Consider the following 27,502-nt stretch of genomic DNA (forward strand, 5'->3'; position numbering starts at 1 on the left):
ACAGTCTGTTCCAACGAAAATTTGACCCCCTCAGAAACTCAGAAACCAAGAGCTTCTTCAAAATTAAAAAAAAAACACGTAAATTTTTAATGAAAGGGGGACGAATTTTCATGCAAAATTCATGTCCTTAAATGTAACCCCCTACTGCCCCGCATCGACCCCCACTTTTTTTTAAAATAGCAAGTGTGGTCAAGTGGCACATCATTTGAAAGGTATTTTTTTTTTCTCTAAACGACGCTCTATTTTTTTTTAATTTACGTAATAAGTTTGAAGATAATTTTGGACTTAAACAAATTTATTATAAATTGATTAAATCCAAAATTATCTTTAAGATTGTTCCGCAAATTAAAAAAAAAATAGAGGGCCCTGTAAAGAAATCAAATACCTTTCAAATGGTGTGCCACTCGACTACACTTGCTATTTAATAAAACTGGGGGGCTGATGCGGGGCAAGGAAAGGGGGACGAATTTTAATGGAAATTCGTCCCCCCCCCTCAATACAAATTGACATCTTTTTGTTTTAATTCTGAAAAAACTCTTTGTTTCTAAGTTACTTGGGTGGGGGTCAAATTTTCGTTGGAACACTCTGTATACACCATTTTTAGATGTTAACGCCCTTCCGGTAGGGATCTATGGAGGAGTATCATCGAGCCGCAAGTCCTTATCCCTTGCCGTACCGGTCCCCCACAGGCCGATCAGACACCAGCTTATTCCAGACCAAGCCTTAGGTTATTTAGAATTGTATACTACGACGTTAGCATTGAGTGAAACGCAAAGTAAGAGTAGTGTCTTCGTTGCAACCCCCAACGTCACAGGCTATCTGACCGACATTTTTTAATTTATCTTATGGGTGGGGCATTAGTGTGACAAAGTCCATTATTGTTTGTCGTAAGAGATACGAAAAAAAGTTATTTAGGTAAAAGTTGTGGCACACATAGTACCATAATTTAAAAATATTTTCAAATATACAGGGGCGTGTGTATTGACAGTCGATCTATATTAGTCAAATCCATGTATATCATCTAGCCAATATATAATATACATATTTACATATATGTACTAACTGTCTACAGCTTATAGATGCTTTTATATCAGCCTATAGACGTTTTTCTGAGGGTGGATTAATATATTGACCCCATTATATAAAAGAAACTTCCAAGTTTTTCTCTAAATTTATTATTTTTTCCAAAGGTAACTTCTCCGGTTTTTCACCGGTTATTGCCTATTTGCCCGGAAAAACCGATTGTTTGCTGAGTAAAAAAAACCGGTTTTAGATTATATTATAACCGGTAGGTTTTTTCCATTCTTAGTGACCAATGTATTCGATTTTGGCTGTTTTCCTTGTTTATCCAAAGACAAACACTTTCTTTTTTTCTTTTATGGATACCAAGCTATTTGTTTTAATGTACTATCTTAAAAATTATATCAATCAAATGTAAATATAAACTACGAATAAATATTTTGCAATTTTATCTTTCTCTGTACAATTCAATTAAAAATTAAATTTATAAAAATATATTCTGCATAACAAGAGTCGATTATTGTCGTAGTATCATAAAGTCAAGTCAGAAGTTAAGTCATATTATTGTGGTAGATACAGGTGATAGGTACTGGGACTGAATAGCTAACAAAATGAACATTCAACTAATTTTGTATTTGATACTGTTAGGTGTAGTAAATATCAGCTGGAGTTTATCTATAGGTAAGTATATTATGAATATTTCGTATATAAATTCCTACAGGGCCATAAAATCCACACCCTTGAACCAAAATGGAGACTTGACATATGGATGGGCGAGTCTTTTCCTAAACTTTAAGATGGGATTTGTCCCAATTTTTAATTCAGTCAGATTTAGAAAATCGAAAATTTTGTGTATATATAGTGTATAGGGGTATTGTGCGCCACTGGCGAAAACTGCCGTTCTCTGGTAATATTGTTTTATTGTTAATTTTAATCTTTCCTGACTCGAGCCATTGGACGTCACTAGACACCCTGTCGGATCTTATTTTCCGAGTTTCACGATAAGTAGAATGTATGGTCACGTTTTTGGTCATGATGATTAACTAGAGTACTAGAGATGCTCTTTGAGCCTTTACTGTATTGGTTTCCCGTTGCCTTATGCATCTCCATGCTGTTGATCATTTTGCATCCGTCTTTAAAAATGATTTTCCATTTTTAGAACAAGAAGATGCTCTTTCACTTACTGACTCTTCCACCCGAAGCTGTTAGTTAGTCAGTGGAGAATTGCTTATACCGGCAATAACTCTGACGTCAGAGCAACGTTTGTTATCTAGTAGGATGTACCAGATGATCAGGATCGAGATCATCTCACGGATAGGTGAGGTGTACAATATGGATACGAGAGGCTATACGTTGCACGTCACTGTCCCTTACATCCCATTTTGCCCTAATCCATCCAAATTCTAAGGTTTTAGTCCTCCGCTCTTCTAGAAGGCTAGGAATACATAATTGACTTTATTTTCTTAGCATTTTCCTGCCAGCCACCTAAAGACGCGTTTGATGGAGAACTAGCGCGTAGAAGAAGTAATGATATGTGAATACGTAATAAAGAAGAACCTCGATAACTCGGATTAATCGGGACCGCGGCCGATCCAGGTTATCGAAAATCCGGGTTAGCCGGAGAATATGGTAAAAATTAATAAAATACGGTATACTTACAGATAAACTCCGTTATAATTGAAATAACATGAAATATATATTCACAGTACACATCTAAATTACTAAAAACACGTAAACACAAACCTAAGCCCGGCCGCACATCAAAGAAACATGAAACGTAAATTACGTTTCATGGAAATAAACCACTGCTAAACAAATATATATCCGGCCATTTATGAGACTCTCCGAAAATAAAAATGTGTCATGAGCATGAATCACACTCGTTTCATTAGTAGGCGGACTTTGAGATGTTTTTAGCAGTGTTTTCTTTTCATGAAACATGTTTTTCGTTTCATGTTTCATGTTTTTCGTTTCATGTTTCTTTGGTGTGCGGCTTGGCTAAGCAAACGGAGGCGAACAATACAAGACTGTACTACACACAAAATACATAACTGTACTACACACAATACAGTCCCAATCAGAATGATGTTATGTTATTTTAGAACAGTGAAGACTAAGACCATTGTTTAAAAAATAATTTTTTTTAAATAGTCTTTTAGTCTTTTTTAAACAATGCTAAGACATGAAATGAAGTAAAGAAACACAGACTTACTCACAATCATGATTGTGAGTAAGTCTATGTTTCTTTACTTCATTTAATATGGACTCACATATGCAACCCATTCAATATTTGAATGCTAAGAGAGTTTTATTGAAATAAATAAAGGAATACTACTACAGGTGCCTGTTGTTTCCGATAGTTCAAGACAATGCACGTCGCTCTGCCATGTCGCCGTGTGCCATGAGTCATTTTTATTATCGTATAGTTCAAATTACACAAATACACATTATCTCTCAAATATTATATTGCATACATTTTTATTTAGAATTGTTGAAATGTTTGTCTGATGAAAATCGGTCCGGGTCAGCCGGACTTTCGGGTTATCGGGGGCCTACTTATCGGGTTTCCACTGTACGTATTTTACGTAATATACAGGGTTGCGAGACAGTCTGACAACACGGTAATTTCTCGGAAACCGTTGAAATGATTTTTATGGAATTTGGTGGGTAAGGGACTTTTGATACGGCCGATATTATAGTGGTAATTACATTGTTGTCAAATCTTCCCTTTTTCTGAAAATCTAATGAACTTTCTTATTTCAAATGGAACACCCTATATGTTTTTTGCGTTTTCGAATTTCTAAAGGATACTAATTATTTTTCATATGATATTCCCTATATACCTAAATGCCATAATTTCTGAGTTATTTTATTTACTACATTTATTAAAAAAAATTAAACAGTTTATAAAAATCAATTATTTTTGGCCTGGATATATATTATTCTAGGTTCCTTGGATCATTGTGAACAAAAAAGGTCTTTTGTGATTTTCTTCTCAAGTTAATAGTTTCCGAGTTATAAACAATTTAAAAATGAAAAAAGAAATCGAAAAATGACGATTTTTTAGGTTCAAAAACCCAAGTAAAAAAGAATATTTTTGAAACTACGAAGTGCATAAATTCAAGTTCAAGCTTTATTTTATCACCTACCGATAAGCAATTTGGCCTGGTTTCATTTTAAAATATTATTTTTTAGTTGTTAATGCAGCCCGATCGCCCGTTCTCTCATATGCGCTTCATTAATAATTAAAAAAACAATACTTTACAAAACTTGTCAAGAATTCTTATAGGTATCTGATAGAAGAAGGTTTGGTCTTGAATTTAGGTACTTTGTAATTTCAAAAATTATTTTTTTTACTTGTGTTTTTGAACCTTGAAAATCGTCATTTTTCTTTTTTTTTGTTCTAAATTGTTTATAACTTGAAAACTATTAACTTTAGAGCAAAATGACAAAAGACCTTCTTTGTTCCCAATGATCCAAATAACCTAAAATAATGTCTAACCGGACCGAAAAAATTGATTTTTATAAATTGTTTAAATTTCTTTTTTTTTTAATAAATGTATCAATAACTCCGAAACTATGGCATTTAGGTATAGAAAATATCATATGAAAAATAATCAGTATCCCTTAACCCTAGAAGGAGCAAGGAGGGTTAAATAGTATCCACAACATTGCATTACATCCGATTTTCTAAATACCTTTATTCCTAAAAATCTCAAATAATTAATCAGTAGTTGTCGGCGTACTACTGTCCTATTAGAAGGCATAATTAGCATGTCTATAATTTAATTCGTTTCCTCATACTTTTATAAAAAATTGACAGTGGACTATAAATAATCCACTTGAATACCTTCAACACCATCCCAAAATGGAAAGGGACGATATCATCCATGTGTCAAATTAGCAAAATCTAAAAGGAAAATGGTCAATAAGTGGACAAAAACAACCATAGTTTGTTCAAAATGCAAGTATGTATGCGGTAAGCGCAGCAAGAAGTAAAAAATGTTTCTGTATCCTACGATGATGCCAATTACACTGAAGCCGAAGACTCCGGGTAAATTATAAATTCGTATCTTTTAACTGTTCCATTAACGTCTAGGAATAATATAAAAGTGATATTTTTAAATTAGTTTAAATAAAGAAGCATGTTTTTGATTAATTTATGTGTGGATATTTATTGACTCTCTTTGGTCCTTGCTGATTCTACTAAAAGGTTGGTCCTGCGAGGGTTAAGGATTCCAAAAACATACAGAGTGTTTCATTTGAAATAAGAAAGTTCATTAGATTTCCAGAAAAATGAAAGATTTGACAACAATGTAATTACCAGTAATATATCGGCCGTATTAAAAGACCCTTCATCATCCAGCCTCAAAAGTCCACTGCTGAACATAGGCCTCCTCTCCTCGTTTCCAACCCCATCTATCCTACGCCGCCCTCATCCAGTTTTTATTTACCTTTCTTAAGTCGTCAGTCCATCTTGTAGGCGGTCGACCGACGCTTCTCTTGTCTTCTCTTGGCCTCCATTCCAATAACCACCTCTTCGTCCATCGCCCATCTGTCATTCTGGCTACGTGTCCTGCCCATCTCCACTTCAACCTGGCTATCCTCTCGATGACGTCAGTCACCTTTGTTCTTCTCCTGATTTCTTCGTTTCTGATTTTGTCTCGCAGAGTTATTCCTAACATTGACCGCTCCATTCTTCTCTGCGTGACTCTTAGTTTGGTAGCCGAGGCTTTAGTTAAGGTAAGTGTTTCTGATCCGTACGTCAAGACTGGGAGGACGACCTTTCTCTTTAGACATGTGGGTAACTCACTTTTAAAAGTTTCTCTCAGTTTTCCAAATGCTGCCCACCCAAGACCGATTCTTCTCTTCAGCTCATGAGTCTGATTATCCCTGCCAATCGTAATTTCATGTCCCAGGTATTTATATCTGTCTACGAGTTCTATTTCCTTCCCACCAATACTGATGTTCTGGTTGGGTACTAAATTTGTCATTATTTTTGTTTTTGAGATGTTTATATTTAAACCTACATTTTCTGTAGCTACAACGAGTTCTTGTACCATCTCTCTTGCCATACCTAGATCCTCAGCTACCATGACTATATCATCGGCGAAACGTAAGTTGTTTAGGTATTCTCCATCTATTTTTATTCCCTTTGTCATCCAATCCAAACTCTTGAAAGCATGTTCTAAGACCGTATTAAAAAGTTTAGGTGACATTGGGTCTCCTTGTCTAACCCCCCGTTCTATTTTCATGCGATTACTGTTAGTATGTAATTTGACAGTGGTTGTTGCCTGTAAGTATATTTTGTGTAATAATTTTGTATACCTATAATCTAGCCTGCATTCTTTAAGCGCCTGTAATATTTTGCTAAGTTCAACTGTGTCAAAGGCGTTATGAAAATCGATAAAAACTAGAACTAGGGGTTTATTGTATTCCACTACTTTCTCTATCAGGGTTTTTATACTTTGTAGATGGTCATTTGTTCCGTAATTTTTTCGGAATCCTGCCTGTTCTCTTGGTTGATAAGTCTCTAACTTTCTTAAAGACTCACCAAAATCTATAAAAATCGTTCTAGCGGTTTCTGAAAAAATAACGCGTTGCCAGACTTTTTCGCAACCCTGTATTTTATACGTAATACTAATGATATATGTGAACGACTTTATTTTTTTTTTAGCCAATACTGAAACCTATTGGAGATCTTTGCCCCGAGTAGACTTTTCTCTAGCTGACGCTCAAAAGACTGATGTAAGTTACACCCTCTTCACGAATTCCTCACCTACTATAGGAACCACAGTTACTGAAGGAACTAGCAATGCTTCAATTAAAAACAAGAATATACCAACTATACTAATAATCCACGGTTGGGCTACAGATGATACGTCGCCATGGTATAGACCACTCAGAGACGAGTACTTCAAACAAGGACTTTATAATATAATATTTGTAAACTGGAGCAAAGCTGGAAATAAAAGCTATGAGGTTGCAAGCGCAAATTGCAAACCTGTAGGAAGATTCGTCGCTGAGTTTTTAATTACTTCGAAAGTAGACTTATCTAAAGTCCATTTAGTAGGTAAGTCAACATATGAGGAGGTTTAAAGCAAAACCGAATAAATCCACTTAAAACGATTTTTGGAAAAATAGGATTTTTCTGGGACGCAAAAAGTAATTATGTTTGTAATTGGCATGAATGGCAAGGGTGTTTATTTTTCGATTCAGAGCATCATTGTAGTGCTTTCCTGATGAGAACAAAAGAGTCCGAAATGGTCCATAGAAAGATGGTAATGATCTCCTGCATTTTTACTCACGTATTGAGTACTAGGAAACAGATTTGTTGATCTTTACTTCGGTGAATTGAGATGTTGTGGAGTGTAACTATGTAGACTCCCCATGTCTCTACATTCATCACCCTTTATTCCTTGCAATTTTTAGAAGGATGGGAATAGGTATAATAGACCGGGAGATAATATACAGAAGTTCAGCCACGATTTTCTAAGTCCTGCCTTTTGCAATACTGGAAAGGTAGACGATGTACTTACAATCTGTGGAAACATCCACAAATTTCCTGTGACATTTTCCTGTAAAAATTAGATTTTCCCAAAAAATAAAAATAGGGTTTTGCGATGAATTTCTAAGTCCTGCCATATCCGTAGATAGACAGGATACTATCGATTTTATGAAGAAAATTTTTTGGGCAGGATGGTTGCAAACGGGGTAACGGAGTATATATGTATACAAACATGTAAGGAAAATAATGAAATTTTCATGATTTTCTAGGTCCTGCCAACTAAATAAACTAAACATATTTATTTCAAAATGCTCAAAAAAAATATTGGCATGACGTCTCCTAATGTTTAGGTATACTTGTCCCTTGGAAAATTCTGCGGAAAAGTTTCACCCTGATTCCGTGATTTTCTTAGTCCCGCCTTTAAAAAGTTATAATACTTAAATACAATCAATACCTTTTCGGTACTCGGCAGGAAGGTTAAACGGTTCTTGTAAGACGGCAGGACCTAGATTTGTAAGAAAATTCGTGAAAAAGTCAACGATTTTCTGAGTCATGCCATTTTGCACATGTTTCAAGAATCTTAATATAAGTCTATTTACAAAGAGGCAGGATGGTTTTATGGTTATTTTGTATACAGGGTGAGGCATTAGTATGCCAAAGTCCAATTACTCGTTTGTAGTAAGATATACGAAAAAAGTTATTTAGGTAAAACATGGGCCACAGATAGGACTATGATTAAACAGTATTTTCTAATAAACAGGGCTACCCGTTTTGACAGGGTGACACAAATTTATGTTTTTTTAAATGGAATACCCTGTATATTTTTACATTTTTGGATTCTACTCGATGTTCTCTTTAATAAAATATAGTGTTTTGAAATATTATACGAGGTAGTTTGAAATATAATACGTTTTTTTGTTAATTTTGTAGGAACATTCACACCCTATACATATTGTTAGTGATTTGATATCCAAACTTCTATTCATTTTTGTTTAAACGATTTTTAATATAGACTACTATTATCAGTTATTAGTAGTATACCAGAATGTTTAATTTTAGTATACGGGGTTGGTTGAAACTCGGAATGAGTATTTTCTGAGTTTTCTTAAATGGGATACCCTGTATTTTAGTATTATAATAAAATGATATTTTATGGTACCTTTTTATTTGTTAAGCATTTTCTATACCATATTTATATACTTATTTCGGCAGTAAATTGATACAGACAGATTACTCAGGTGGTTTTTGGGATTTCTGAACAAGAATGTCACATTAGAACAGATCTTTACCTAGTGCTCGGGGTGACTGATATACACGGTATATTCTTAAATTTCGAGGCTTTCAGACACTAAAGTGATGCAAGTAGATTACTCGAGGAGTTTTGTGGTTGCTGAACATGAATACGCCATCAGAATCGACCTCCAAAAACCCCTTTAAATTCGAGATCAGTCACCCTGGGCACCAGGTGCTCCGAGGGTCGGTTGCAATGTCATATTCGTGTTTGGCCATCCCAAAAACCCTCGAATAATCTATTTGCTTTAATTTATTGCCGATATCCCACGAAACTCCAGATGACATGCCTTAGCAGCAACTCTGGGCACTAGGTGATTCGGAGGTCGGTTCTGCTTGCGTATTCGTAACTCCATAAACCTCCCAAATAACAAAATTTTGCCCTCAATACACTGATTTTGACAGGTTTATGCACTTTTGGATACATGTTATGCACTAAAATGCAATTTCCACCCATTTTTATATTGTACACCTTTTCCTGATGTTATCCTGAACACAATGCAAAAAGTTGCAAGTAGATAGGTGCTGTATTTAAAAATCGATTTATTCTGGTGTTGTTAGTGTTAGGACATTCTGCTATCAAATATAGGAAACAATATCAGGACAATATCTACAATCCTACAATATCAGGAAAACCAGTTGAGTGCGGCAACTTAGCGCCTGGCTAAAGGTTCTAGTTCTAAACCAATGCCAGAATCAGAGAAAAAAACTTAGCGCCTGTTACATGCGTGTGTATTTTGTGTTCGAACAAGCAAGAAGGCGGGATAAAATTGCTATGCAACAAAAATATATTGATAACAAAAAACAACGTTTGATGAAAATAAAACACGGCTAAACAAATCTTAAAGTCCGCCTACCAATGAAACGAGTGTGATTCATGATCATAAAACATTTTTATTTTCGGAGAGTCGCATAAATAGCCGGACGTCTATTTGTTTAGCAGTGTTTTGTTTCCATGAAACGTGATTTACGTTTCATGTTTCTTTGATGTGCGGCCTGCCTAAGCCAAGCCGCACACCAAAGAAACATGAAACGAAAAACATGAAACATGAGACGAAAAACATGTTTCATGAAACTAAAACACTGCTAAACAAATCTCAAAGTCCGCCTACCAATGAAACGAGTGTGATTCATGCTCATAACACATTTTTATTTTCGGAGAGTCTCATAAATGGCCGGACGTATATTTGTTTAGCAGTGGTTTATTTCCATGAAACGTAATTTACATTTTGTTAATTTGATGTGCGGCCTGCCTAATAAGGGAGCTAAAGCTCTTTACAGATGGCGCGTATTCCATCAATTGCGAATCTCTAGTACCGGTCATAGGAATCTTTTTTGTCTTTCCCTTTTAGGTATTTTTGACACTAGATTATTAAATTGTGAGGTATTCTAGTACTAAAAGGTACTCCTGCTTTAAGTCAGTAGGATGCAAGGTTTTCTGGAAAAATCCATTTTAAAATTTTTCGTTTGTTGAATTTGAAAATTTTTTAAAAAAATTAAAAAAAAAAAAACAGTGTATTTACCGACTTAAAGCAAGAGTAACCTTTAGTACTAGAATACCTCATAATTTAATACTCTACTCTCGAAAATGTCTAAAAATTTAAAGACCAGTAAGTTAAGAGATAAAAAATATTCGTAAAATTTAATAAAAAATTTTGGTCTTGGTAAAAGGTATATTATTTTAAAAAGCCCTATAGGGCTACAAACATCGAACAGAACGTTTTCGCTCTAAAAAGAGCATCATCAGTGTTGCAAGAACATGGTGAGCCAACCAAAAAATACGAAGGTCAAAGCCTTTCAAAAATGGACTAAAAGTCACATCAAAATGCTAACATAGCAAATTCCAAAGGATGGATATAATCCCTAAGGATATGGCCCTAGGAAAACATATGACTCCCACACGTTGTAAGTGGGTCAAAGGTAACAAATTAGGTCATTATGTTACAAGAGCTGACAGGCAACTCAAAAAATATTCGTTGATCTATCCAAGACGGATGCCTATGACCAGTACTAGAAATTCACAATTGATAAAATCGATTCATCTCTGGAAGAGAAATAAACGTAGCAGTTTTCGTTTTCCTAAATAGAATATTTCTAAATTCTTTTAAAATCAAAAAACCAAAAAACGAAAAATTTTTCAAATCGATTTTTCTAGAAAACTGCGTATTCTTCTGAGTTAAAGCAAAAGTATCTTTTAGTACAAAACTATCCCAGAATTTAATAATCCAGTGTCAGAAATGCTTAAAAGTTAGACAGAAAAGTTATTCGATAAAATATCCGTTTCCGTGCCCAAAATGAACCCCTATGACCGGTACTAAAAATTGACAATTGATAATTGACATTTGACAATTGACCTCTGGAAGATCAATAAGTGTACCAGTTTTCGTTTTTCAAAATAAAAGTGTTCTGGAGCTATTTTTAAGAAACTAATTACAAGACTTCGATATGCTTCTTCTAGACGAAGCATATCGAAGTAGAGGTCGTCCGCCAACCAGATGGTCTGATGACATCAAACGGATTGACAGAAACTTGATGCAGACAGCACAGGACAGAAATGCATGGAGAAGACTGAGGGAGACCTATATCCAGCAGTGGATAGATCAGGGTTGAATTATGACGATGATAAATTACAAGGCGCCATCTTTAAAAAGCTCTAGCTTTCCACGGAAGCATTTTTGAACTAGGTGAATTGAGTTAAATTTTCTTAAAATTATCTGAGGAATCTCCGGTTTTCGTTTGTTATGAGAGTTTCTGGACACCCTGTATAATATAATGGGTAGGTAAATTCCCTACTATAACCAATAAATTGTAAAAATTGTTTATATTTAATTTTACTGCGTTTACTTAGATAAAAATATGATCTAATCACTTAAAATAAAGATGTGACAGTTTGCTATTAGATTTGAAAAGTGTGTAAAAATTCCGAGACATTATTCAGGAAAATAATATTTAATAGGATACGATTGTTTCAATGATATATAAATTAATTTTTTGTATTATTCCTCTTTACGGTTATCCTGATAAGTTTTAAACGGTTTTGGATTAGTGTTTTTTAAGCATACTCGACATGGCATGACTCAGAAATTTGTGGTGATATGAATATGTTTTTATAACACCCTGAAATAATTTTACAGAGACACAGTTTAATTTTTTTATACGAAATAACTATACAACCATCCTGCCTCTTTGAAAATAGATTTATATTAAACTTCTTGAGATATGTGCGAAATGGCATGACTTAGAAAATCGTGTAATTTTCCACGAATTTTCTTACACATTTTTTAACTATATATAGTAAAAAAGGTGTAACTAAACTTCCAGCCATTTTGAATAATGTCTACTAAAATTATTTATTTTATAACAAAAGTTATTTTATGACTTAGAAAATCACGGAACCAGAGTGAAAATTTTATACAGAATTTTCCAAGAAACAAGTGCAGTTAAACATTAGGTGACGTCATGCCAACATTTTTTTGGTCATTTTGAAATAAATATGATTAATTTATTAAGTTTATGGAAAAATTATGAAAATTTCATTATTTTCATTACGTGTTTGTATATCTGTATACTCCCTTAGTACTTTTGCAACCGTCCTGCCCAAAAAATTTTCTTCATAAAATAGATAGTATCCTGTTATTCTATGGATATGGCAGGACTTATAAATTCATCGCAACTCCCAATTTTTTTTCATGGAAAATCTAATTTTCACAGAAAAATGTCACAGGAAACCAGTGGATTTTTCCACAAATTGTAAGTACCTTCTCTAATCTTCCAGTATTGCAAAGGACAGGACTTAGAAAATCGTGGTTGAACTTCTGTTAATATCTCCCGGTTTATAAGAGAGAATCTGTTTCCGAATTAAAAATCCAAAGATTTTAATATTTTTAAACATTTATTTGTTTGAAAATGGAGTCTTTTGGGTTTCGACATTTTGTTAAAAGAGGGCGCTATCGCGTCTTAATGTTAATTATATTTTGTAATTGGCATGAATGGCAAGGGTGTTTATTTTTCGATTCAGAGCATCATTACTAGACTTAGGCAAAAATGCAAATTGCATATTTTGCATATAATGCATAAAAAATGCAAAAATGTTAAATTTTGCATATTTTTATAAAAGTGAGCATAAAGTGCATATAATTTGAAAATTTGTTATATTCAAAGTTACAGATAGCATGAAAATGCAAATACTTAATTTTGTTTTATAATCACTTGGTATTCAAATTCTTGGTATAGTAACTAAAAAAAGACAACGGCTTATAGTTTTGTCACGTTTTGTCCTCACTTTGTCCTGGAATTAAGGGTTTGTGTTTGCCAGTTTATGTCTCTAGGTAAAAATTTTTATTTTGACGGTCAGTTTCACTTGGTTTCACTTTTGTTGTAAAATTGGAGGCGTAAACAACGTGTATTTCTAATTGTAAATAATTATTGTGCTTTGAAAATGCCGAAAATAAGCAATGTTCCAACTTAGATAAAACCTTACAAAGAGCTATCTATGGATATGGATAAAGTTTATTGCTCATGTTGTGGCAAAACCGTAAGTACATACGTATTATTTTTTATTTTATTTTAAAATTTTACACGGTGGTACAAACAAAGATTTTAAAATTGGAAATTATGTTTAAGAAAAGTACCGACACAAGGCTAGTTCGCAATAGATCGATGTATTTTTTCTTTTTTCAAGCATTTTTTAAACTCCTTGCGGTAAAAAATAGGATACCTATTTAAAATTCAAATCATTCAATAGTCTACTGAAAGGTCGCTAACATTTTTTTTTCTAACAATAGCGTAGTTTGCTTTAATTTTGCCAAAAACAAAAACATATCATATATTGGAATTAATTAATTAAGTGCTTTTAATTTATGCTCACAGTATTTTTTCTTTAAATGTAAACAGAAAATACCAAGAGCCCCTTGTAAATATTTGGGGGTTCTTCCTTCTTGCACAGTCATTTCTTGACATTTTCAAGATTACTACACCGATTTTTATTTGATTTAATTTAAATATTTTAGTTGTTATGCAAAAACGGTTCATTTTTGTTTATTTCTACAATCATAGATTTTAAAAATGGGTACAACTATAGAATATTTATATTCTTTTTTAGATTTCATCTGAAAAAAAATTTCAAATAAATCAGAATGTCAGAACCGCGAAACATTTAGCTAAAAAAGTAAAAACTACATCCGGTGAAAAATATCAGCCTTCAGTGTCCAAGTGCTTTCAGTCAAGTTCCAAAAAACAAACCGAACAAGAAACTTTTAACGAAGACTTGTGTCGTGCATTAGTATCTTCTAATATACTTCTTTCAAAATTATCTAATGAAAACTTTAGTTCTTTTTAAAAAAATATTGCAAACAAAACATTCCCAGTAAACGAACTCTAAAGAGAAATAATGTCAATTTGTTATACTCCTCAGTTATCCATAACATAAAAGCCGAAATAGGTAATAATTACTTTTACATATATGTGTGGACGAGACCACTGATTTGTCAGGAAGATACATTGTGCACTTATTGATTGGTGTACTTAGCGATGAAACCTTTCCAAAATCGTATTTAATTTCCTGTAAGCAAGTGGAAAAAACCAATACTCTAACAATATCACGGTTTCTACAAGAAGCATTAGCAAACTTTTTTCTTCCTGCTGCTGTGCCTAATGATAAATTATTGCTTATTTTATCTGATGCCGCACCATATATGGTGAAAGCAGGACAAAATTTAAAAATATTTTATCCAAACTTAATACATGTCACTTGTTTAGGGCATGGAATAAACAGAGTTGCGGAGGAAGTAAGAAAAAAATTTCCACTAGTTAACAGTTTAATAGAGAGCGTCAAAAAGGTATTCCTGAAATCACCTGTAAGAATACAATGTTACAGAGATATGCTTCCTGCTGTTCCACTGCCAGCACAACCCATTTTAACACGTTGGGGAACATGGTTGGAAGCAGCTAATTTCTATGCTGATCATTTTGTTGATTAAAAAAAATTAACCTTTTAACGGATGATAGTTGCCAATCTTTATTGGAAGCTAAGCAAGCCTTCCAAAATAACATCCACCAACAGCAACTGTCATTCATAAAATCAAATTATAATTTTGTTCAGAAAACTATAACTCAATAGAATCCTCCAAATTATCATTGTCAGAGAGTACAGTTTTAATAAAAGAATTTGAGTTATTATGTCAAAACGTTAAAGGTACTATTGCAAAGGAAATTTTTCAAAAATTTAAAGTAACCATGGAAAAAATAGTGGTTACCAGGTTCTTTCTGAAGTGGTTCAAGTACTAGCTGGGACATTTTCCTAACCACTTAATTTAGAACCAACTATTATAGTAAATTTGAAAAATGCCCCAGTTACATCAGTTGATGTCGAAAGAAGTTGTTCTATTTATTTGAAAATTTTTAACACCATTTGATAATCTATTGTTACCACAATTCAAAATAATATTTATATGTTAAAATAATTGTATATGTTATGTATTTATAATATTTATTGTAAGTATTTTTGTAAATAGAAAATGCATGCATATTTTCTAGATAAATATGCATATTTTGCATAAAATATTGCATATTCTTGGATAAAATACTGCATATTTATGCGCATATTTCATACTTTTTTATTTGCATATTTGCCTAAGTCTAATCATTACAGTGCTTTCCTGATGAGAACAAAAGAGAGTTCGAAATGGTCCATAGAAAGATGGTAATGATCTCTGAGTCGAAATGAAATATAATGCCTTGTATCTATCAATTATGTTTTTGTTTATCTTGGTCGCAAATACTATTAGAGAAGTCATAATAAAACTTTTCCTAAAATATAAATTTAAAAAAGTGATATTTAGTACAAAATAAAATTTAAACAAAAGTGGATTTATTTGGTTTTACATGAAATTACTGGATTCATTTCATTTTGCTCACAACTTTATTAGCAAGAATTAACAAAATACTTAAGTATTTTCTATGGGAAATAAGCCACAATTTTACTAAAAAATGAATGTATTAACGTTTCGAAACCCAAATCGGGTTTCGTTGTCAAAATACAAAATACTATTAAAATAAACAAAAATGTTGTTGCTAAGTAAAAAAATTTTCTAATAATGTATTTAAACTGACTCATTTATATTGACAATTCAGACGTATATTATACATTTTAAAGTAGAAAACTTTAAAATGATATCGCCAATATTTATGAGTTGCGTTCCTGGGACGACTTTACTAAAAGATAGTTCATTCGATTACATGAAATCAATCCCAACTCAAGAATATCCGTCGCAAAAAAATCACAGCATGTGATTTCATGTAATCGAATGAACTATATTTTAGTATAGTCGTCCCAGGAACGCAACTCATAAATATTGGCGATATCATTTTAAAGTCTTCTACTTTAAAATGTATAATATACGTCTGAATTGCCAATATAAATGAGTCAGATTAAATAAATTATTAGAAGAATTTTTTTACTTGGCAACAACATTTTTGTTTATTTTAATAGTATTTTGTATTTTGACAACGAAACCCGATTTGGGCTTCGAAACGTTAATACATTCAGTTTTTAGTAAAATTGTGGCTTATTTCCAATAGAAAATACTTAATTATAAAAATGCCACAAGGAAATAGCTTCAGAACAACAACAAAAGAACTATTTTTATTACTAATACATTAATCAAAAGCCTATATGGCGTTTAGTACACTAACAGCACATCCAATAGTGCATTTAAAAATGCAGTACAAACTCTTCTTCTAGACAGTCACACTCATTTCTTAGCCCTTCTTCTTCCTGAGGTATTTACTTAGTATGTTCAACTTTATTCTTTTCACATAAAAGATTCGTGTACCACAAAAAAGTTTCATCACTTTTTCACTCCTTTCCAAATTGTTTTTCCATATGTTTTTGAACACTTTTTGGTGGAATGGCAATTCGCAGGTTGACTTCTCATAGCAAAAATGTTTTGAAAGACTTTCCCTTTTTGTAAATTGCGCGCCTAAGTTCAGATTGGGCTTCAAATCGATAATGCTAAAAGCATGAAATTAAAATTTTAATTTCTTTAGTTTTTTTAATCTGTGTCTTTTCCAAACAGATTCTTTTTAAGTCTGAGGTTCCAACAATCTTGTTAAGGTAATTTTGCAGAGGCGAATCAATCAACGACAAAATATCTGATCACCCATATTACATCGTCGCATCTCTAATAACTCACTAGTACCATCTATTGGTCGAATGAAATATTTGCATAAGAAGATAAAGTAAAAAATGCGTATTTTTGGATTTATTTGGTTTTGAACAAAAAATGGATTTATTCGGTTTTGCATGAAAACATTAATATCATCAATAAAATTCAGTATTATTTATTCGTTTTTGCACATATTTAGATATTTTTATATATGGTGTAATTTAACAAAATGAACCGATATTGGCCACTAAAATTTTCGTACAAAGTGGATTTTTTTCGGTTTTGCTTGAAACCTCCTCATATGTTTTCCGTTTTTAAATACAGGTTGTATCATTAAGAATGTCCAATCTTTGAGTTGTAGGTTCTAGACCCCAAAATATTAAGATTTAACCCAAATTATAAAATATGGCTCCTTACTGAGTTACAGGGTGATTTATTTAAAAATTAAAAAATTATTTTTACCCAGTACTTTAAAACTATTTGACGTATCCTTATCAGACTTCGAAGAAACTGTGGTTACTATATACATACCCTATTAAATTGTGATAAATAAACGTTTCTAGCTACTACCAGAGGCGTACCACAGAGGATACTGATTGGTTGACCCTTTTCAAATTCTACGCTACTGGGCTACATTTCTAATTTAGCGCAATTTTTCGATTCTCCAATACTTTCTATGTAAATAGTATACGCTTGATTGGTAACGATAAAGTCATTAGTTTTCGAGATATTTGAAGTTAAATATGAAACGTCACAGTTATTTTGATTAATGTATTTTGTGGCTTCATTTTTAACTTAAAATATCTCGAAAAATAATGATTTTATCGTTACGAATAAGGAATAAATTATTTACATAAAAGTATTGTAAAATCTAAAAGATACACTAAAATAGCTATTCCGTCAGTGGCGTAGAATATGGGAAGGGTCAACCAGTCAATTTCCCCTGTCGTACTCCTCTGGTAGTAGTTAGAAAGGATTATTTAACATAATTTAGTAGTGTGTACGGTACCTACACTTTCTACCAAGTATGATAAGGATACGTCAAATAATTTTAAAGTACTGGGTACAAATAGTTTGTAAATATTAATCATTTGCATCATATCATAAATTAATCAAAATGTGCCGTTTCATGTTTAACTTAAATATCTCGAAAACTAACGGCCTTACCCTTACCAATTCTTTACTGGTGACGTATATGTATAGTATTCACATAGAAAGTTTTGGAAAATCGAAAAATTGTGCTAAAATAGTAATGTCCCCCAATTGCGCAGAATTTGGGAAGGGTCAACCATTCACTATCCCCTGTCGTACGACTCTAGTAGTAGCTAGAAACGTTAATTTATGACAATTTAATAGGATGTATAGTAGCCACACTTTCTGCCAAGTATGACAAGGATACGTCAAATAGTTTTTAAGTACTGGGTAAAAATAGTTTTTAAATTTTTAAATAAAACACCCTATCTCTAGCCATATTTTATTAAAGTAATTTGGGTTAAATCTTAACATTTTAAGGTCTAGAATCTACAAATCAGAGATTGGATATTCTTAATGATACATCATGTATACATTAACCAGCTCCAACACAAACGCAATATTCGTTGTTCAATAATAGTCCTGGATCCCGCGTACCAAAAAAAAATTTCAATAGCCTTTGTATTATGACTATGTAGGGTCATGTTTCTCACTGTTCTGTTTCTTTTCTCAATATTAATTTGTCGGTTTTGCCATGTAGTATTATTAAGTTATTCTGCCAGTCTATTTACTTTTTGTACTTACTTGATCTTTCACTTCTCTCTTCAAGTCTTTATGACTAGACAATATAGGTACTTACAATGTATTTTATTTCCATTACTTGTGTACTTATTAATACTGATGCCATCAATTTTTAGTTTACATGTGGTAGATTCCTTGCTGATTAGTATTCGTTTAGTTTAGATAAGAAATACTTAGACAAAACGTACAACGAAGATCATGGATGTCGAGGAAGAATTTACAAAAATGAAATAGCGCTTCTAGAATTACTCCTACTCCAGGAACGCAATTACAGCGTTGTGACTCATAACAATATTATTATTCCGTAGAATTTGCTAGAAACTCAAACCACGTTATTTCTCTTGTACAGACTACTCTAATAAGTAAGTTTTAGGTCATTCTCTTGGCTCCCAACTAACAGCCTTCATTGGTAAATCGACAGTAGAACTCACAGGCACAATGATTGGAAGGATCACAGCACTAGATCCAGCAGGTCCTATGTGGAATAAACCTGATATGCTCGACACTGAAAAACTTACTTGGCGAGACGCAGATTTTGTCGACATTATTCAAACGTTTGGCTTGAAAAAACCTATTGGGCATGTTGACTTTTATCCCAATCGCTCAAAACATCAACCAGGGTGTCCTTCTGAAGGATATACTTCAGGTAAGTATTTGGACTAGTATTAATACTATTATAGATCAATCAAGTTAGTAAAAAATAAGCCGTTTTTCGACATAATTGAAAAGACGAGGTTTGACAGTTGAAATGTGTAGTATGAGATATTACAAAAGGGCTACCATCTTGGGATTCATCAATTTTTTAGTGGAACAATTTTTAAATAAACAATCAAAACGTCAAACTTAGTTTTGTGCTCATAACTTACAAACTTGTTTATTTAGAGATTTTACGTCCACAGGTAACTTTTTTAGAACAAAAAGATACATCGAATGAGATACGCTAAATGAAAATCGGTTAATAAACAAAAAAGTTATTACAAAACAGACGACCAAATCATTGTTTTTGAATATTGTTAATAACAATTTTATTGTTTATTAGAATATGTTTAAATATACCTAAACTTGAGGGCATTATGGTGATTGAATGGTGTGCAAAAAATGTGCCAGATCTGTTAAATAGTTTTCGCAAAATTGAATTTGTTTATAAAATTTTTTGAAAAACGAGCTAATTTCTGAGGCTGGTCCAGTTAATATGGCTGAATGTATCTCAATAATCCGGGGCTCATTTCCTTCGTTAAGATGTATACTAACAGCCTATGAAAAAAAAAAGTAAAAAAAATTACATATACGTACACAAAATTATTTGTTAATAAATTGCAGTTTTTAAGCTTATAAACAATTACAATAATTTTGTAGAAATTAGATCAAATTAAATGGCAATAAAAAATACGGAAAGCTGGTTAAAATACACAACTTCCAAAAAAAATTTTAGGTCCTGTCCTACGACCCTTGGGGTCTGAGATGGCCCTTTTTTTTTGAAAAAATCACTGTTACGTTAATTAACAAAACTAAGATCTGAAATTAACCAATATTTTATAAGAAAAGTCAAAGTTTTTAACAAAGTTTTTAGCAAGAAAAAATGTTAAAAATTGTTTAAACGGTAGTGTTATAAACAAAAGGTATTTTGCGTTGCGACTAAAGTAAAAAAAATAATGGGCGTAGCCGAATGAGAATAAATTCGCGGACTACCATTCGCTAGCGCTAGACCGTTGCAGCCCATTTTTAACATTGACAGTATACCGGATTTGAATAATTACTTATATATTTTGGTAAAAATATTATTATGTTGCATATTTATTTAGTAAAATTATATTTTAAATAAATAAATTTAAAAAATGACAATAAAAAGACCACTTCAAAAAAGGTTTGTACATCCCACTAGCTGCTTTGCTTTGGATAATTTTGCAATGAAAATAAGATAAACATTATTATTTTAATGTGGTACCATAGATAAAAAAAATAGTAAACTTGGTACAGTAGAACCCGATTGGTAGGTATAGGCCATTTTTTCTTCTCTATTTTGAAACCGTGTGTAGTCCAGGCTGTATCGTAGACGCCGTTAGGTAAATTATTCCGATTCGTATTTTTTGCACAAACTTACTCAAAAAAAGTTCCTTTTAACAAATCCAGAGGGTACCAAGAGCTACCGCGGCCGGAAAATTGTTTAAACAATTTTTTCATTAGTTTTCTGTTAACTTATAAAAGCTGGGTGACAAACTGTTTAGTTTATAATTTTAATCAACGCAGAATTAAAACATAGGTCCTGAAGAAGTTTTCTGGAAAATTTCAAGTCAAAATATGCAATAGAAAAAAAGTTACGCGACCTTATAGACGAGTGGTACTCCCCAAAAAAAAAACGCTAATTTCTCGAGATATCAACCACACTGTGGTGAATGGCTAATTTTGGTCTTACTTTATGTTTTTGATGGTACTGAAAACGAAAATGAGTTTTATTTTGAATTTTAGATGGGGAAACATTGTCAAAATCGAAATTTTACCCTAAAAATAAAAAAAATGAAATCACGTTTTTCTTGAAATTAAAATTTACACCACTTTTTTTCTATAAAACATTTTGTTCTCTGTACTCTAGATTTTAACATAAAATTAATTAAACAGCTAAATTTCAAATTTTGTCACTCAACTTTTGCGATTAAACTTTGCAATTCAAGAATATGCACCTTTCATTTCAAACAATTTATAACTTTCTTTATAGCAAGACAGAAATATTGAAGCAGGTCCCATTGTCTTCAGAATGGTGAGAAATATATACTATAAAAATTTCAGAAAAAATTATTACAATGGAACTGAGTTGTAGCAAGTTAAACGGAAAAAACGTGATTTTTATTTTTAGGGTAAAGTTGCGATTTTCATAATGTTCCCCCACGTAAAATTCAAAACAACCCTAATTTTCGTTTTCAGCACCATCAAAAATATAAAGTATTACCAAAATTAGTATCAGTATCTCGAGAAATAAGCTTTTTTTGGGGTGTGCCAGTGTGCCGCTCGTCTATAAAGTCACATAACATTTTTCCTATTGCATATTTTAAATTAAATTTTATTGGAAAACTTCTTCATGAATTATATTTTATTTCTGTGTTAGTTAAAATTATAAACTAAAAAGTTTGTCACTCAACTTTTTTAAGTAAACATGAAACTAACGAAATCTGACTACAAAATGTTTAAAAATTAACAACTTCTCTTTTAATGTGTTTAATCATTTTGGACAAATCTCATTCTTATCTAAATGCTTCAAAGATAACACAGTAAAATTTTCAAAAGGAAATATTTACAGCGACTAAAAATACAGTGAGTTAAAATTGAAAAATCATCAAAATTGATTTATCGCATTTTTGCATAAAATTTTATTTTTGAACATGTTCCACTAATTCTAGAAAAAAATAAACTTAATATTCGGATTCGGAGACCTCGAAAACATAAGGAATGACGAAAATTTGTTATTCACTTTAAAGTTGATTTTTGTTGAATTTTGTTGAATTTTAAGAGTTGCTGCCGGTCGCCAACCGCGCCCACTATTCAGTCAGTCGACTACGCCCGCTATTTTTTTACTTTAGTCGGAACGGAAAATACTTTTAGTTTATAAAACTACTGTTTAAACAATTTTTAACATTTTTTCTTGCTAAAAACTTTGTTAAAAACTTTGACTTTTCTTATAAAATATTGGTTAATTTCAGATCTTAGTGTTGTTAATTAATGTAACAGTGATTTTTAAAAAAAAAGGGGCTATCTCAGACCCCAAGGGTCGTAGGACCTAAAATTTCTTTTTGGAAGTTGTGTATTTTAACCAGCTTTCCGTATTTTTTATTGCCATTTAATTTGATCTAATTTCTACGAAATTATTGTAATTGTTTTTAAGCTTAAAAACTGCTATTTATTAACAAATAATTTTGTGTACGTATATGTAATTTTTTTTACTTTTTTTTCATAGGCTGTTAGCATACATCTTAACGAAGGAAATGAACCCCCCATTATTGAGATACATTCAGCCATATTAACTGGAGCAGCCTCAGAAATTAGCTCGTTTTTCAAAAAATTTTATAAACAAATTCAATTTTGCGAAAACTATTTAACAGATCTGGACCATTTTTTGCACACCATTCAAACACCATAATGCCCTGAATTTTAGTTATATTAAAACATATTCTAATAAACAATAAAATTGTTATTAACAATATTCAAAAACAGTGATTTTGTCTTCCGTTTTGCAATAACTTTTGTGTTTATTAACCGATTTTCATTTAGCGTATCTCATTCGATGTATCTTTTTTTCTTGAAAAAGTTACCTGTGGACGTCAAATTTCTAAATAAACAAGTTTGTAAGTTATGAGCACAAAACTATGGTTGACGTTTTGATTGTTTATTTAAAAAATATTCCACTAAAAAGATGATGAATCCCAAGATGGTAGTCTTTTTGTAATATCTCATACTACACATTTCAACTGTCAAACCTCGTCTTTTCCGTTATGTCTAGTAAAAACCTAACTTGATTGGCCTATTAGTAATATTTTAATTTATTTAATACTAGTAGCTTAGTAGGTTCTAGTGCTTCCTTCTTGTTTTTCCCATATCCTTTTGCTCCCTCAAGCGTCGGATTGAGATTCCGGTTCTTCGTTCACCCATTTTTCCGTACATTTCTATTTTTAGCTTTTTTACTTCAATATTTTTACCTTTATTCCTTCATATTCTCCTTACACCTCCTTTCTGGGTCTGTACCTTGTCCTTTTCCTTTTACTTCCCAATTATAATATTTGCCTTGTAATTATTTCTGTTTTCATTCCATTAATATGTCCGTACCAGTAAAATTGCTTCTATTTAATAGGTTTAGTAATAGGTTTTATAGTTTTTAACAACGTAGGTAGGTATCTTTAAACCTAAAACTTTAATTTTTAGACCTCTGCAACCATGCTAGATCGACCCTATTCTTTATAGAATCAGTAGGAACAAAAGCTCGAGCTGTGGAAGGGCTCTTTTACGAAGATGAGAATGCAGTCGTGACAATAAAGCCAAAGGAAAATGGCAAAATAATAGTATTTGGACAACATGTTAGTAAACATGCGAGAGGTGTGTACTATTTAACAACAAATCCAAATAAACCTTTTTTAAAATAAAATAAAATTTTTAAATCTATTTTAGTTTTATTTAAATTTTGTATGAAAGTTAAACGTATAATAAAGGCAAGCAACAAAACTAACGAAACATAACCAATGAGAAAGAAACCAAATAAATTAGAGTCTCTGTTCAGAAGTCACGATTTACCATTTGGTACCAAAATCTCTATCATCAAATGCTATGTACAGTATGTGGCAAAATAAACAGTACTGAAATGTACCAAAAAATTAGAATTCAAAAATAAAAATCGACCTGTTTCGGGATTTATCTCCAGAGACGCCTATTCTCGAGATGAATTTATGCCAACTCAAACGTCCTCATTGTACTTATTTGTCTATAAGCCAAACATTGTTTATAACTCTAAAACAGTGCTGAGACCGCTTAAATAATTCGATTTTAATTCTCTAAAGTGTATTAGATAGTTGGAGCACCTCTTTATATGTAAAAAAATTAAGAAACTTCTAAATTGTCTACTTTTTCTTCAGAAAGTTTTAAAAAATTTGAACTTTTTTAAAAAAAATTTAGATTGCAAAATTATTCTGCAAAATCTATCAGGACGATTTTAATGAAATTTGGTGAACGATTTAAGTATGTTGTCAGAATTTTGTAAGCGAATTGCGAAAGTTCTAAGTGCAACCAAAGTGGTTGAAAAACATTGAATAAAAACAGGTTTATTTTGCCCCCTTATTTTGTATTTATTGCTATTTTGCAGAAAGGGTAATAATTTAAGACATTTTTAACCAGTCGTTTATCATACAAAATTCAATTATCTTTATTTTATTTCGCTACGACTTTGTTCCAAAATAAATCGATATTTTTCGAAATTTTTAAATATTTTAATTTTTTTGTTAATGTTCCGGGCATATTTGAGAAGGAGCATATGTCAATTATTATTGTTGAAGTTGTCACCTAACTTTATCTGCAAAAATCCGAATGCCACCTCGCACATCCAAAAATGGACGTTTTTTTCACAGAAACAATTTAATTATTAATTACTAGTTTTATAGTTTTTTCTGCAGCCGTCCTGAACATAAAACTTTCGGTATGATTTATTAAATCGAAAGTACCATTTTACACAAACACATTTCGTACCGAAAGTAGTTACTTTCGAGACTAATTTTTTCACTTTCGGTATAGTCCAGAAAGCCACTGCGCATCCGCTAGGAAAAATATTCTAATTCGGATTTTTTGCACAATATTATTCAAAAAGGACTCCTTTTAACAAATTTGCATGTTGCCAGGACCAAAAGGTGGTCAAAAATTTTTTAAACGTTTTTTTTTGTTTTTTTCCTAAAAATATTTTTTTTGCATGGAAAAAAGTTTTTTTAGGTTTTTTGGATCATTCCAAACAGAAAAGGTATTTAGTGACTTTTCTCTAAAAATGATAGTTTTTGACATATAAGCGATTAAAAATTGAAAAATTGCGAAATCGGCCATTTTTAACTCTGAAAAACTATGTGAGAAACTGAAAATTTTAATGTTGCCAAGGTAAGTAGATATTCTTTAAACATCGATTGATGAAATCTCGAAGAGTTTTTTGCAATACAATATTCAAAACTCCTTTGTTTTTTAATTGTTAATCAAGCGTGCGCGACACTATTTTCCACCGACAGTATGGTGCAAATGAAAGGAATAAATTCGAATTTCGTAAACCGGCGACTTTAAGGAAAGATCCCGAAACAGGTCGATTTTTATTTTTAAGTTATGATATTGTGGCATATATGGTATACTAGTGACGTCATCCGTTTGGGCGTGATGACGTAATCGATGATTTTTTTAAATGAGAATAGGGGTCGTGTTGTAACTCATTTGAAAGGTTCTTTAATTCTCTATTCAGTAATGTAAACATTTACATAATTATTTATACAGGGTGTCGTTCTACTTCTTTTTTTGTAAAATAATTTAATTTAATAAAAGTTTTTTGGACACCCTGTATAAATAAGTATGTAAATGTTTATATTACTGAATAGAGAAATGAAGAACCTTTCAAATAAGCTAGCACACGACCCCTATTCTCGTTTAAGAAAATCATCGATTACGTCATCACGTCCAGATGGATGACGTCACTAGTATACCATATATGCCACAATATCATAATTTAAAAATAAAAATCGACCTGTTTCGGGATTTTTCCTTAAAGTCGCCGGTTTACGAAATATCGAATTTATTCCTTTCATTTGCACCATACTGTCGGTGGAAAATAGTGTCTCGCATGCTTGATTAGCAATTAAAAAACAAAGAAGTTTTGAATATTGTATTGCAAAAAACTCTTCGGGATTTCATCAATCGATGTTTAAAGAATATCTACCTACCTCGGCAATATTAAAATTTTTAGTTTTTCACATAGTTTTTGAGGGTTAAAAATGGCCGATTTCGCAATTTTCCAGTTTTTAATCGCTTATATGTCAAAAACTATCATTTTTAGAGAAAAGTTACTAAAGACCTTTTCTGTTTGGAATGATCCAAAAAACCTAAAAAAACTTTTTTCCATGCAAAAAAAAGAATTTTAGGAAAAAAACAAAAAAAAAACGTTTAAAAAATTTTTGACCACCTTTTGGTCCTGGCAACATGCAAATTTGTTAAAAGGAGTCCTTTTCGAGTAAGATTGCGCAAGAAATCCGAATTAGAATATTTTTCCTAGCGGATGCGCAGTGGCTTTCTGGACTAGTACGCTTTTTTTACTTTCAGGGCGATTTTGGGTAGCTAGGTAACGGCTTTGACAATAACATCAACTTTGTATTTTATTATGACAATGCTTGTCATTTAAGATTAGTGTGAAAATGGCCGCAACCAAATTAATATCTTAAAAAATAGTAAAAGTAATGACACGTCTAACACTAATTTCAATACTACCACTTCTGTTAATATTCCTAACAATATCAATGTAAACAATTGTTATAAGTAATTGTGTTATTAATATTCATAAGTAGATTTTTCTAATGTTGAATTCACGAGAGTAACTTTAAAGTGTTTAATAGTTGTTGTAATAATTAGTTGTACTATATATTATAGGGTGAGGCAGATAACTGGCCTATTAGAAATATCTCGAGAACTAAAGGCAACAGAATCATGAAAATTGGAATAAAGGGGTTTTAAAGGATGATCTATTAAATGAAAATATTTTCATCTCTTTGTATCTTCCGGTTATACCGGAAGTTGCTTATAACTTCGTTTTTTTAAATGGGATACCCTGTATATTTTTACATTTTTGGATTCTTTTCGATGACTTCTTTCTTAAAATATGAGGCTTTGTAATATTATACAGGGTATTTTAAAAGATAATTACGTTTTTTAATTAATTTCGTAGCAATATTCACACCCTGTAGAATTGTAGTAGTTTGACATCTAAAACTCTACTTACGTTCAAATGATTTTTAATATACTTTACTATTGTTAAGAATCATTAGTTTAGCTAAATTTTTAATTTTAGTATACAGGGTTGGTCGAAACTCGGAATGAGTATTTTCTGAGTTTTCTTAAATAGAACACCCTGTATTTTTGTATTGTAATGAATTGATATTTTATCGTACTTTTTTATTTCTTAAGCATTCCCTATACCTAACTGCTTTAATTTGTGAGTTATTGGTGATTCAAGCTAAACATTAATTGCAACAGAAAA

At 31.8% G+C, this 27,502-nt stretch overlaps 1 protein-coding gene across 1 annotated transcript; it reads left to right on the top strand.

Moving 5' to 3' along the window:
- The first annotated feature begins 1,548 nt into the window (after nt 1-1,548).
- LOC114334357 (lipase member H-A-like) lies at nt 1,549-23,899 on the top strand. Its single transcript, XM_028284391.2, has 4 exons — nt 1,549-1,701; nt 6,698-7,093; nt 19,130-19,402; nt 23,665-23,899. Exons 1-4 carry the CDS (start codon nt 1,632-1,634, stop codon nt 23,880-23,882), a joined length of 957 nt encoding a protein of 318 aa, XP_028140192.2. The 5' UTR covers nt 1,549-1,631; the 3' UTR covers nt 23,883-23,899.
- The last annotated feature ends 3,603 nt before the right edge of the window (nt 23,900-27,502 follow it).

The sequence above is a fragment of the Diabrotica virgifera genome, chromosome 3 (assembly GCF_917563875.1).
Source record: "Diabrotica virgifera virgifera chromosome 3, PGI_DIABVI_V3a".
In the NCBI taxonomy this organism is placed as follows: Eukaryota; Metazoa; Arthropoda; class Insecta; order Coleoptera; family Chrysomelidae; genus Diabrotica; species Diabrotica virgifera.

What these genes read in the sequence shown, in the direction of transcription:
- LOC114334357 (XM_028284391.2), top strand. Translation starts at nt 1,632, where the DNA reads ATGAACATTCAACTAATTTTGTATTTGATACTGTTAGGTGTAGTAAAT. An exon ending in CAGCTGGAGTTTATCTATAG is followed by an intron (nt 1,702 to 6,697) that starts GTAAGTATATTA and finishes TTTTTTTTTTAG; the next exon opens with CCAATACTGAAACCTATTGG. An exon ending in TTCTGAAGGATATACTTCAG is followed by an intron (nt 19,403 to 23,664) that starts GTAAGTATTTGG and finishes TTTAATTTTTAG; the next exon opens with ACCTCTGCAACCATGCTAGA.